Source organism: Zonotrichia leucophrys, chromosome 3, assembly GCF_028769735.1.
Source record: "Zonotrichia leucophrys gambelii isolate GWCS_2022_RI chromosome 3, RI_Zleu_2.0, whole genome shotgun sequence".
In the NCBI taxonomy this organism is placed as follows: Eukaryota; Metazoa; Chordata; class Aves; order Passeriformes; family Passerellidae; genus Zonotrichia; species Zonotrichia leucophrys.
Genome location: NC_088172.1, coordinates 25076522 through 25089358, shown reverse-complemented (window position 1 = coordinate 25089358; position 12837 = coordinate 25076522). Strand labels below are relative to the sequence as shown.

The window sequence follows — 12837 nt, the reverse complement described above, 5'->3', positions numbered from 1 at the left end:
TGATAACTACTAGCTGCTGCTTTTCTAACTATGTCTCCTCCTGAGGCCATCTGAGCTCTGAAGCAGAGAGGAAAAGCAAGGAGCCATGAGTGAAGCAGACTGCAGGACACAGGATTATGATTCAGCTTGTAAAAAGTCCTTGTACCTTAAAGGAGGATCAACACATTGCTTTTAAAGTTGTAAAAAACAAAAGATGTGGAGATAAGAATGAAAATTCTGGCAGAAAATGCTAACAGGGAAAAATAAGCAGAAGAACAGAGGCAAAAAAAGTACAAGAGAAAAGAACAGGAACTCATGAAGTGCTGTGTCTAACTTCAATGTAAGATTATTTCCATTTTTCCTAAACATTATGAGAAGAGTTGTAAATGTATTCTTTTGACTATATGTGCAAATATCTTTATAATATATGCTGCTCATATGTGTTCATGTTTTTAGGATGCATTCACAAGGTGAATCAAGTCAGGTACGGTGACATATTAAAGCAACTTTCACATCCAGTCAAATTGAAGAGCAGGTAGAAAAAAAGTTCAAACAGGTTTGCACCCTTCCTTACAGACAGTTTAAGGAATTATTTATAACTTTTTTCTGCTATTAACACTATCCAGCCTCTTCTATCTCAGAGCTAGACTTTCCATGGGCTCTGTGTGAATGGTCTCTTAGAAAGAACTTGGTAACATTTCTCAGACTGTAAGCTAAAGGTGAAAGTTTTTTGTTTTCTTGGTGTGCGCATTTTGAACTTGCTAGGCATCACAAGGGGTCCATACAATCCATAGCAATGCCTAAAATGTTTCCTCTTGTGTAATTTTCAAGTATACTCAAGTGACCTCATAAGTATAAATTCTGTAAAAAAAAAAAGCTTGTCCTGGACACCTTTCTTTGTGCAGTAATTCGCCCTAAACTATCGAAGCAACATCACTAAGAACAGGAGAAAACATAATTGTATATCCAATCATGAAAATGATGACATAGCTCTATATAATCTAAATATTATTCTAAAGAGTGCCTTAGATATTTCAGGAGTCCAAGTACCATGCAGCCACAGTGAGACTCAGCCATCTGTGCAGCAGCACCCCAAGCCAGAGAAGCCACTGTATGGTGGTAGCTCAGTCTGAAAAAACTGAGTGGATGGCAGGCATGAGGTGTGAGAGGAGTCAGTCAGCCAAGGCTTAAGATGAAACACCTATCTAGTTGCAAAAGCAACACACTTATATATTCATCACTGAAGGATAACAGCCATGTTGTTTCTCCTAAGTAAGAAAAAGAATTGATTGATTGCACAAATCTGATCAAAGGCAAAACTGTGAAATTAATTCCAGCAAAAAGTAGTACAAAGTGTATCATTTCAGGGGCTGAGTAGGCTATAAGATTAAAAAACTACAGTTGTAACCAGTCTGGGGCAGTCTTGTGAAAACTTCTGGCACACTTAGGCAAGCAATAAAAACACACTGTCCGTGAAAAAAATGTTTAATACCTACCTTGTCTGTTCTCCTGTGTAATGTTAGTCATACTTCCATCTTCAGCTAAGCCTTGTTCCAAATTTTCTAGTATCTGTAGTAATTTTTTTAAAGTAGCAACATGAGTTTAAACAGCACTATATATTTAATGCAAATTATCTACAATGGACAGTCTTTGTGTAAACCAATTCATGCAGGAATGCTTCAACTAGGTACAGTTCAAAATTACTGTTTATTACCATAGCTAGATCAATTGCACAAAGTAAGAAAGTCATCATACTGTAGAAGGATGCTAGAGTGCAAATTATGATACTCACAGAACATTAAATGTCAGCACACTCTGGGGTCATACACATTTTCTTAAGTAAAACTGGAAATACGCTCCACGAGAGAATGAACATTAAATGAAATGACCACTGTGAAAGTCAAAACTGATTTTTTTCAGAGAAGGCCACAGCCTCCTGACCTCTCCCTAAGTATGGGCTTTAGTTTCCTTAGTTTCATGGTTTTGTCTTTAACGAAGTATTCCTCTTAGGTCATACTACAATTTCCTTCTCAAACTTTAGGGATTATTGTTTTTTTTTAAATTTATCGTAAATTTAAAATCATGTAAATTGTTGAGTGAATGAAACATTTGTTGTTTTATTGGAAGCATGGAAATGTATACTTAATGAAGCTTGTGTCTGAAGCACTTAAAGTATGGATGCGAGGCTCCATTTGAAACACAAGTCAACTTTCCTTTTTCTAATTCCATTAGGATTCTCCAAATTCATTTTCCAATTCCCACAGATGACCCCATTTTTCATGTTACAGATGTATAACTTTGGTTGTAGAGTAATACCTGAGATTTCCTTCAAAAAACCACCACTTGCTGGCTCATCAGCCACTGTGGTTACCCAACGAAGGAAATAGAAGGCACTGCCTCTTCTGGGGACTGAGCACACTTCCAAATAAAGTAGCTTTCAGCTTCTGGCAGTATAAGAAGTAACTGTCTTTTCCTAAACCAACAAAGTACACTTAAAATCAACAGAAGAAGTCCTCAAAAAAAAAAGACTGATAGAATTAATCTGGCCTTGGAAAGTGTGTTGGCATTTTCTACAGCCAATCAAGATAATCTGTACCTCCAGAAACTCATCTCATACCACCAATTTTAGAAATATTTAGCTGGAAGAAATTGCCCTATGAGATTTCACAGACTAGAGTGAAGTTTTGAAGTTAAGTTCATTAATTCAGCTACAAAGAACTTAAGAGCAAGGAGAGACATACAATGAATGTAGAACATTTACCACCTGCCAGCTGAGGCAGGCTAATTTTCCTGGTAAGAATTGTTAGGCCATGACAAATCCAAGGTAATATGGTTTACTGTAAGCTTTGGTCAGCGGGCTAGACTGAGCTGCCTTATCTCAGATTTTGAGAGGCTAGGAGCATACACCAGTAGGTACTGCAGCTTAGCTGACAGGTGGCAATTTATGAGCTGGCAGTGGTATGCCTGCAAGACTGACTCTCAGCCCCACTTTCAAAAGCAGTGCAGCCACCTAGAAATCACTTAGAAATCAAAGTGCCACCTTTCAGTGTTAGATGCTAGTGTGTAATAAGAACCTTGTCAGAAAAAAACCCCATATTCTTCTGTCCCACAAATCCAAACCACTTTATAATATACTTTCTATGGTCTAAAAACCCTGATCTTTCTCTTCCCCTACAAAATATCTAGTGATTTCCTCTCAGGTTCGGTAAGGCCTGACATTCCTACTCTTTAAATGGTATAAATACAATGAGGGGCCTTGATCAAGGCAACATGCGGTCATGTTTAAAAAGACAATGGATTTCTCTGAAAACATTGTCACTAACATAACCAAAAAAAGGAAGAATTAGTTATTAGCATACAATTAGAGTATTACATTAACCATTCTGTGACATTACTTGGGGATATCTAGCTGTGACCTCAAGCTCAACATCATTAAAACAGAGCTTGGTGATAATTTGAGGCTAATTGTTTTATTCCCTAGGTTTACCTCTCTTTTGCCCCTAAGTACAAAAACATCACCTGCAGTTTTCCAGTATTTGGGCATTTCCCCATTTTCCAATAATTGTTTAATAGTAACATTAATGATTCTGACAGCTTCTCAGTGTAAATGATTGCATTTAATCAGTATGAAATATTTAGGTGGCAAACTGTTTATTCTAGCAATATCACACAACATAGCTCTAACCACCCATGTTCCTACTATGAAGAAAAATATGATTGAACACTTCTACATTTAATTAATCAGTTTTACATATGACCTGTGCTTTTTCTTGTTTTGAACACTTATTGTTATGCACACTAATTAGTTTCACTGGCTAGTATTACTTCACCAAGTCTTCTGTTTCACTCCCTATCTATTAATGCCTGTATGCCAGAATTGCTAATACATGCATACCACCATTCAGCCTTTTTTGGTGCTTCTGGAACTGTGGCTTTTTTGGGTACTCAGACTGGTACAGGGTGATCATAGTTTCTACGAACTTAAAAACATTTGTCAAGACAAATACCCTCTAGACTGAAGTAACATATGAAAACCAGAAAACTTATGTTACCTTAGCCGCTAGAAGCTTATTGTAATCAAACCTAAGAGATTGAGAAGTTCAAAGAGACTGAAAAGTTCAAAAAGACTGAGTTCACCAATTTGGGAGTAAAACAGAAGGCCAGGAGATATGGAAGAGTGTGTATGAAAGGGCCAGGGAGGAACATAACTACTCATGAAGGAGAGTGGTAGAACTACAGAAGCTGTGGCTGATGGGCAAATGGCACAAAGTATTTCTGACAAGTTTTGCCAAGGTAACACTTCCAGAGGCCTTTTTAGGAAGCAAGAGTGTTAAACCACTTGCCACTGCTCCACTCACCTGGTAGAAGAGTCCAACTGCTCTGGCAGTTGAGGGATTAGGGTTTAAAAGTGAAATATGCTATGAAATGTGTAAATTTCCAGCTCTCCCTCAGGCATCTAGGGAAGCATAGGTACTTATAGACAAGAAGAATTTACATTTAGCCTGACAGTTGTCCTTTCCACATTTTGGTCTCCAGCTATGCATTTTTAGCATGTCTTTAGCACAATTAGCACTAAATTGATGATGCCTATGTTTTCAAATGAACACTTGAAAAGAACAAATCGTTTTGTGATTTAAGTTACTATTGTTATTCTTATTGCCTGGCTGTTTAAAGAGCATTTATTTGAAGGCAGACTTAGCGGTGTAACAACTCATTGAGGCAGTTCATATTGGGAAGACCAGCAGTAACACAGACTGCAACAATTTCACTGGACTCCTCTCCCAGTCTATAACACCCATTTGACACTGCAGATAATTTCTTTCCCAAATGTTGTTCATATAGAAGAAGATGCAAAATATCTAACCAGATTAGATTAGACACTTGCAGGAATGTTTTTTACTGGAAAAGGTAAAAAACATCATTGCAGGAAAAAAAACATGGAAACATATATTCAGGAAAAATTAAAATAACATTTTTCCACTCAACCTTCAATCCTGCTTCAGGTACCAGAGATATGTAAGTAGATGGAGGCTGTAAAGACCAAGTAACCAAAATAAATACCATTCCATCTTTTAAATTGAATGGTTAATCTGAAGTTGACAGGTGTCTGTAGAATATATACAACCAAAAGCAATAAAGAATTTAGCAGATTAAAATCAAGTATTGAATAGGAAAAAAACCCTCACCCTTTCATTAAGAAAGAGAAATGAAATACAGAGACAAATTTTCTTATGATCAGAATGCACTACCATTAGCCTGGAATAACCTCCCAGGGGATGTGGCCTCAGCACCATAGGCTGGCTCATTAAAAACTACAAAACAACTTTGCATTGCAGAGACAGACTAGGTGAGCTAATAGGTCTTTTCTTTCTTCTAGCTTTTATGACTCCAAGATCATCTCATTTACATAATGATGATTCGTATGCCCTTCTGTAAATACGGATGACCAAAGATTATTTTTCCACTTTTTAAAATAGGGAGGTAAAACACTAGAGGCTTTTGGTTGAAAGCTCCCCAATTAATTCTGTTATAACCCAAATGGTTCCCAAGTGTCACATACAAATATTAAGACTAATGAGTGTACATCCTTTATGTTATTTTCTTAGTTATGCCATGGGTTTTCCTAAGTATTAGAACCATATTCTTGAACATTCCAGTTGAGATTGAAATTATTACACAAACAACAAAACAGTTCTGATTTTTTTCTATACAAAAATCAGAATATATATAAACAATGTTCTTTATCAGCCAGCCCTGATTCAAATGGCTAAACTGCCACCAATTCACAATTGTCTTTAAAAACACAGTTATGTTTACAAGCTGTCCTTTTTCACACTCTTCTTTCTACAGTTGTCCTTGAATTTCTCCAAAAACTAAGGTATTTAATGAATGCAAACAAATGAAGTAATCTGGAATGAGGTATCTAGAATAACTGATCAGAAATATTTCCAAGAAGGATGTTTTATTTGTTAGTAGTTATCTGTCTACTGTACTTTAAAAAGAAGCATCCATCAGCACAGACAATAGCTTGTCCTGGCTACCATATCCTGCCTCAGAGGAAGCTGTCAGGACCAAAGGAATATTGTTGTCTTTCTTGCTGCAACTGAGCACACTAACACAGGGGAAACCATGCAAACTCAGACACAGGAAGGCAGAGGCAAAGAGGTGACAATCTCTGAACCAACACCAAGTGCAGAGAAGAAGAGACTCCTCAGAAGAGCTTTTGGAAGATGGAGAGCAAGCTTTGAAGCAGCTTTCTCCAAGGGTACAAGGGATAACAGGTCACTCGCAATTGATGGACTGAGAACAAGAGTAAAGAGACCCGAGAACTAAGTTCTTCAAGAACTTAGTGGGCAGGGAAATTTTTATTAATTTGTAACTCTATTTCTATTTCATCTTCTCCACCATATTGTGTTTCCCTTATTTAAACAAATAATCAGCCTAGTTTATGTTCAAACAAAATGTTGTATTGTATTTCAAGCTTCCTTTGTACACTGGATATGCGCTAAGGATATGCACTTGTAGAGAAACATCAGAGGCAGAGCCACCTCAAAGCTGTAGATGAGTTCAAGTTCTTGTAAAGGAGTGTGTGTGTGTGGGGACAGAGTTAATTTCCTTTTATTTCATTTCTCTACTGACCAGCAATCTTTAATCTGCAGAGAATCATGGCTGATTACACTGTAACTGAGATATGGCCAGATCTAGTCTGCCAGACAGCTGATGGATGCCCCGCTCAGCAGTCACTCCCTCGCTCACATTCAGTTTTTACTCTTTGTTACAAGATTCAGGAACTTAGAAACCAGTTTAGTTTTGGAACCTAGTGTCACCTTCATGACTGAGGGCAGGCAGTGTAGCACTTGATACCAGATTGCATAAACCCAAGATGTGAAAGAGCTGATGTGCTGCAGACTGGGGCAGGCAAATGTTACTGAAATGAAATCCTGCAATAGAGGCGCATGGCATTTCCTACAAGAACGGAATTACTTCAAATTGAGGACTGTTTATGAAGAAGAGGGCTGGAGAGAATAGCTGGACAGTGATACTAGATGAGAGGTAACAGCAGTCTTCAAATGCTAAGAAGTACCACTTCTTGGCCAAATTGGATATATTTCTCAACAGTTTCCAAACCAATTCTTTCCAACTTTGCAAAAAAATGCCACTTTCACTTCTTATTACCTAAACAATTCAATTTTCTCCCTCATAATAAGAAGAACTGGGCTTTTTACAGTAAACATTTGGTTCTCCTACATATTACTGTATTAGAAGAAAGTTGATGTCACACACTTAATGCCATTACAGCTACACAGTTGGCAATTATCAAATCCTTCCACTACCCTTATCAAGTTATTTTAAGGAGCAAATGTAGGAAACTTGCAAGGAATAATGAAAATGAAAAGTAATCACACGTGTTTATCTTATGTATCTATCCTAAAACTGTCATAGATAAAGCAATAATGTTGCATTTCTTCTACAGTTTACCACATTGTAAAATTCATGCTCACTGGTACATTAGACTACTTGGGAAAGACTTCTGTGAAGAAAAACATTTAAGGACAAATATTTATGGTTCAGCTGGTTTTAGTGGACAAAGTTAGCGCTCACAACACCATGACTCCAATTTCAGCACTGACAAATCCCATGTTAGCAGTGACAAATCCCATGTTATAATTTAGGCCACAATTTTTTATTATAGCATTTGACAAAACAAAACAAAAACCCCAGCCAAACACAGCAGGTTGTATTTATATTCCTAAATGACTGTTGTTTCTAAAACCAGTTATTTGGACTATTTCTGAAGGATCAAGGTCATTAACAACTGTTTTCAGCAAGCTGGACACAGCTGAGTGAAGGACAGAAATCTCTCCTACTCGTCCTTAAATACATCTGCTTACTGTGCTTCACATCTTGTCTGGCAAAAGTACAAATGTTGTCCTCTGCTCTACTCAACTGAGCCAGAGCTACCACAGAGAAGAGAAGGATCTCTCTTAAAATGCAAGAGGCACTTCATTACTTTTAATAGCAAACTTCTTATTTTCATCAAGATGAAGTAAAAAATGTCATAATTGAAACTTAATGTTCTTTATAAGGACAGTAAAATTTATTTCTTAAATATTAGGAGATGTTAGTGCCTAGAGATGCTGTTACCTTGGTGCAAATGATCTTCATACTGTGCAGTCTGTCAAGTGACTCCTGAGGATTTCCTAGGTACTGAGGAAGTTCAGCATGCAAAATCCGCATGGAGAAAGGAACCATGGAACCTAGAAACACAATTAATTTTGTTAAGTGTGTTTGCTATAATGATCAGTTTGTGATTTGCCTATGATAAAAAAGGTATGTCTCACTAGTGCTTATATCACAAAGTCCATTTTGCCTTCATATCTTTTTCTTCTACTGATGAAAACTGTGAAAGATGAGAAAACAGGAAACTTCTTTTCAGCTATATCATGTGACATGTTTAAAACATCTTGAACACAAGTAAACCACAATCAAGAAGGCAAGAAGAAGGTGCACCTAACTCAAATTTTCAAAACCAAGTTGTACTGGGAAGTATAATGTTTCATTTAAAATGTCTTCAAACCATTAAAATGAAGGATTAAAAAAATGAACTTTACTTTAGTTGCAGCTACATTTCTACTTTCATTTAATAATTATGTATATTTCACACCCAATGTGGAAGAAATAAGATGGAATTACTGGCCTTCAAAGTATGTCTCTGAAAGAGATATAACCAGGGCATGGAAAACCTCTTGGCATACTTTTGTGTAACTTCTGGTTCATTTAAAACATCAAAGAATAGGGAATTTTAAGCAATATTTGAGGAGAAAAAGAAATTAATACTAGTTTATTCCTACCACTACTGTTGTTATTATTATTATCATCATTGTTATTATTCAATTATTATAATTATAATTAGTAGCAGTAGTGCCAATGATCTCATTGTCTATGCTTATGGGCATCCAGGCTGACTTCACAGGCAGTTTCAGGAGTTTACCTGAACCCAAACGTGTGCAACATCCTTCTTTCAGGTAACTGCATAATTCTGATACACAGACAACAACACCAAACATAAACTAAACACCACTAGTGAAACCAAATCAAAGCTGGCATAATGGGGATATACGCCTTGCAAAATATCATGCCACCACTGCCTTACAATTTAGCTTTTATATTTTTCAGATACTGTACTGCTTTAGTGTGTAACTCTAAAACTCCATAGCCTGTCAGCTACTGTTCTCCCATTCTATTCAGACAAAACAATTCCTCTCTAGGCCTGAAACTCCAGAAGGACACCTTATTGTCTCAGGCCCCAGGAGATGTAAACAGTGAACTGGGGAGGGGGCGGCAAACTTGGAGTAAATGACTTCATTACCTAAAACTGTAATTGGAGAACTAACCCCTGATAATGGAAATGGACCAAACTTTGTCTGAAAAACTCACAACTATCGTCCATCTGGGGTGTAGCCCCTCAGAGGCCTCTGACTGCCCAAGGTGTACCTATTGAAGACCTTCAATAAAACACCCCCTTTTATTCTCTTAATTTTGTCTAGCTTCTGTTTCAGGTAGCCATTCCTAGGCATAACCACATTTCTAATATTTTAATATGTACATTTGCTATACATATATTCTAAGGGGATTTCTCTCTCAAGTTACCTCTTGCCTCATCTTTTCTCAAAAACAGGACTCAGGAGCTTTCTAAATAGATTTTTGCACCTGTTCTTAACAGGCTTGTATGTCAAAGAGGTAAATGCTATACAAAATGAGTCACTGCCTCTAGACTTTTTTAAAGGTTGACAAAATTTTAATCACAAGACTCACTAATTATGACCTTCACAGTAAGCCACTTATGTCTACATAAATTCTCTTTGCTGATGCTAACTATTCCCGATGGCTTCCCTGACTGCTGAGTTCCTGTAATGGGCGCACATGAGTTTCATGCATCATCATATGTGGAAAACACTTTAAGCAAATAAAACCACCTTTGAAGTTCTATTAAGAGACATGCAGAAGTTGATTCAACTGGTCACAAAAGATGTGAAAAATTTTATGTATATATTCAGAATAGTGCCTAGCATGACAGAAGATACACAGTCAGTGTAGGCAGTGAACAACAACAAAAAGAAAGTTGAAAATAATTTAAGAGTAAATTCTGTGCCAAAAAAAATGTGCTTTGCAGACATGCTGCAAACTACATTGCAAACCTATGGAAACAAATCTGAACTCCAGCTGGTTCTATCCCTACCACCTCTCCAATGACCAAGTTCTAGTAACTCCACAATCCAACAGTAATCCAGAAAAAGCAGTGCCTAAAACCAGCTAGTTTGGTGCTGCTCTTTTGGAGAAGGTAGTCTTAATTTACTGATGGTGCACCTTCTGTTGCACTCAATGGGATTAAAAAAGGGGGAGAAAATTTTGTAAAAAACTGAAAAAAAACCTGAAGGTTTAGCAACATTTGGTTACAGACTGTGTTGCAGCACTGTCAGTTCTGAACAAGTTTGTATGTTTACATCCTCTTGTAAAATGCAACAAAAGGTCAATTCAATAAACACTCATATAGAAAACTTGAATTAGTTTTCTTTGAATTAGTCAACACACAAATAAACAGGTATTTAATGGAGCACAGATGAAACATCTCACATTAGCAATTTGTAATAACCTTTACATAATGTTTTGTGATACAGTTTTTTGGAATTCTGTATTTTATAAAGTATTGATCTTATGTATTGCTGAATGAAACCACTCTATCACAATCCCTGTGAAAGGAAAGAACAACCCACGACCAATGTACATCATCAGAAGTGGTGTCAGAGGATGTCAGAATGATGAATGCGACTCCAGGTCAATTTAAACTCCATAAGAACCTGATTTATTTCCTATTACAACTAAATCCTCAGTTGTAACATGCATTCAGATCTGTATTATTTCAAAATGTACTGTATGGATGTATTATTTCTCAACTGCTTACTATTTCCTTCATAGCTTGTGACCAAAAAACATTCTAGTGAGATCCTCAGTAGTACATGAAATGTGGTGACAGATTTCTCAAACAAAACCAGAAGAAAGCTGGCTCAGGGTGCAAGGCTAGTTACTGTAAAGAATTTTCAAACCAAAATTTATATTACAAGTTCTCACAGGACCACCTAAAACTTTAGCATCTGTTTCTTCTCTTTCTTTTCTCCTTTAAAAACTACATGAGTTTTTGAAACTCATGACATAAACAGAAAAAATTTTACTGTAAACATCCAGCAAATCCATCCAATCAATGTATGTTACTTATTGCTCATTAAGGAAGCTACTAACTTTATTTAAAATATCAGAAACACTAGCTCTTTCTGCCCTCTTCCTCAGAGTCCTTGTAATCCTGAATAGCAGGATTTTTCTTTTTTTTTGGAGAAAGGACAAAACTGTATACACGCTCTCATACAAAGGTGACAGCTGGGGAAAGGAGAAAAGAAATGTCCTTTTACCATTGATAAGGCTTTCTTACCAGCCCATGTAAACAGTATTGTGTAATTTCAGGTCAAATCAGATGGGCAAATTGCTCACAAAACACCTGCAGCACTTATTCAAGCCACTCAATCCAAATAAAGACCTTAAATATACTGCTTATAAACTCTTGAGATTTTTGGTTAAGTGCATTTTCCCAGATATGTTCCTGTCTACAAGTAAACTTTTTAGTTAAATTATATGAGGTATGGAAAATGTATCTAATTCAGTTCCTACAGTAAAAGACTGATTTTCTAGTTAAAAGAAGGCCATAAATTTACTTAGATCTGGTAAAGCTGTCAATGACTGCTACTTGTTTAAGGTGCTAATACAATTTACATACACTTCTCAAAAAAAAAATACATGGCAGTAATAGAAAATAGAAAAGAGACCTGTTCACCAATGTAATTCTGTAACTGATTAACAATTGTATTAGGGCTGACAAGAGGTGAGACTTAAAAAAGGCAAAAGAGATTTTCAGAAAATCACAGAAAACATTGTGATTTTAATTTTACATTATCTGGTTTAACAAGAAAATTGGGAAGAAGTAAATGATGTCTGCTGATGACTCGAATAGATCAATAATAATAGTATTAGGAAGGTCTGAAAGGCAGGTTGTAGAGTTTGGAGCAGAAAATTTAATGAAAAAAGAGATTAGCAGAGAGAAAAAAACCTATACTTCCCTCAGTGAACACACTTATATTGGGGGGGAAAAAAAGTACAATTGACTGCACTAACACTCAGCTGTAACAGAAATAATACAGGTGCTGGTTAGACTAAGGATTACATTATCTTGTTGGGAAAGTTTCACCTACTCACTTTGAGGCCACTTAAAGCATTCAGGGAAAGACATATTTCTTTATAACAGGTTTCTATTATGAGCAGGCATACATATCTATTCCTGTGGCATCCCACTAGGGACAAAAAAATTTTCCATAAACACTGAATCTATCATAGAATGTCTTTTGCAAAACTACCCAGAACCAAACCCATATAATCTATTACATTTCATTCAGTACTGCATTTAGCAGGGCAACATGTCAAGGAAGTATTTAAAACAATTAGCATATCCTGCAATTAAAATGTTTAGCTAAGAGCATAGGAGAATGGATTTTGCTCTCTACTTCATACTTCCAGTTTCTACAGTAATGTCCTTACACAGTAAAACTATGCCAGCTAAGCTTAGATAATTTCCACAGAAGGCAATACCCTACAATTACTGCTACATATCGAAATTTTATTTTTAATTTAAGCAGGTCTTATTCTAGCTTGGTATTTTACAGTTGACCTCTGTTGCTCCTCTTTGAGGGCTTCATAATAATATATAAAAAATACATAATGGAAAATGGCTTAATTTTAAGACAATTTTCTTAG

General features: G+C 36.4%; 1 protein-coding gene across 2 annotated transcripts in view; it reads right to left on the bottom strand.

Annotated features, from left to right (window-relative positions):
- Positions 1-12837, bottom strand: part of TRAPPC12 (trafficking protein particle complex subunit 12) — a 50694-nt gene that overhangs the window by 17900 nt on the left and 19957 nt on the right. For both annotated transcript variants that reach the window (XM_064707669.1, XM_064707668.1), the window contains exons 6-7: positions 8125-8237; positions 1476-1548 (exon numbers count right to left, since the gene is read on the bottom strand). In XM_064707669.1, coding sequence (XP_064563739.1) covers positions 1476-1548; positions 8125-8237 — 186 coding nt within the window. The remainder of the gene's footprint in view (positions 1-1475; positions 1549-8124; positions 8238-12837) is intronic.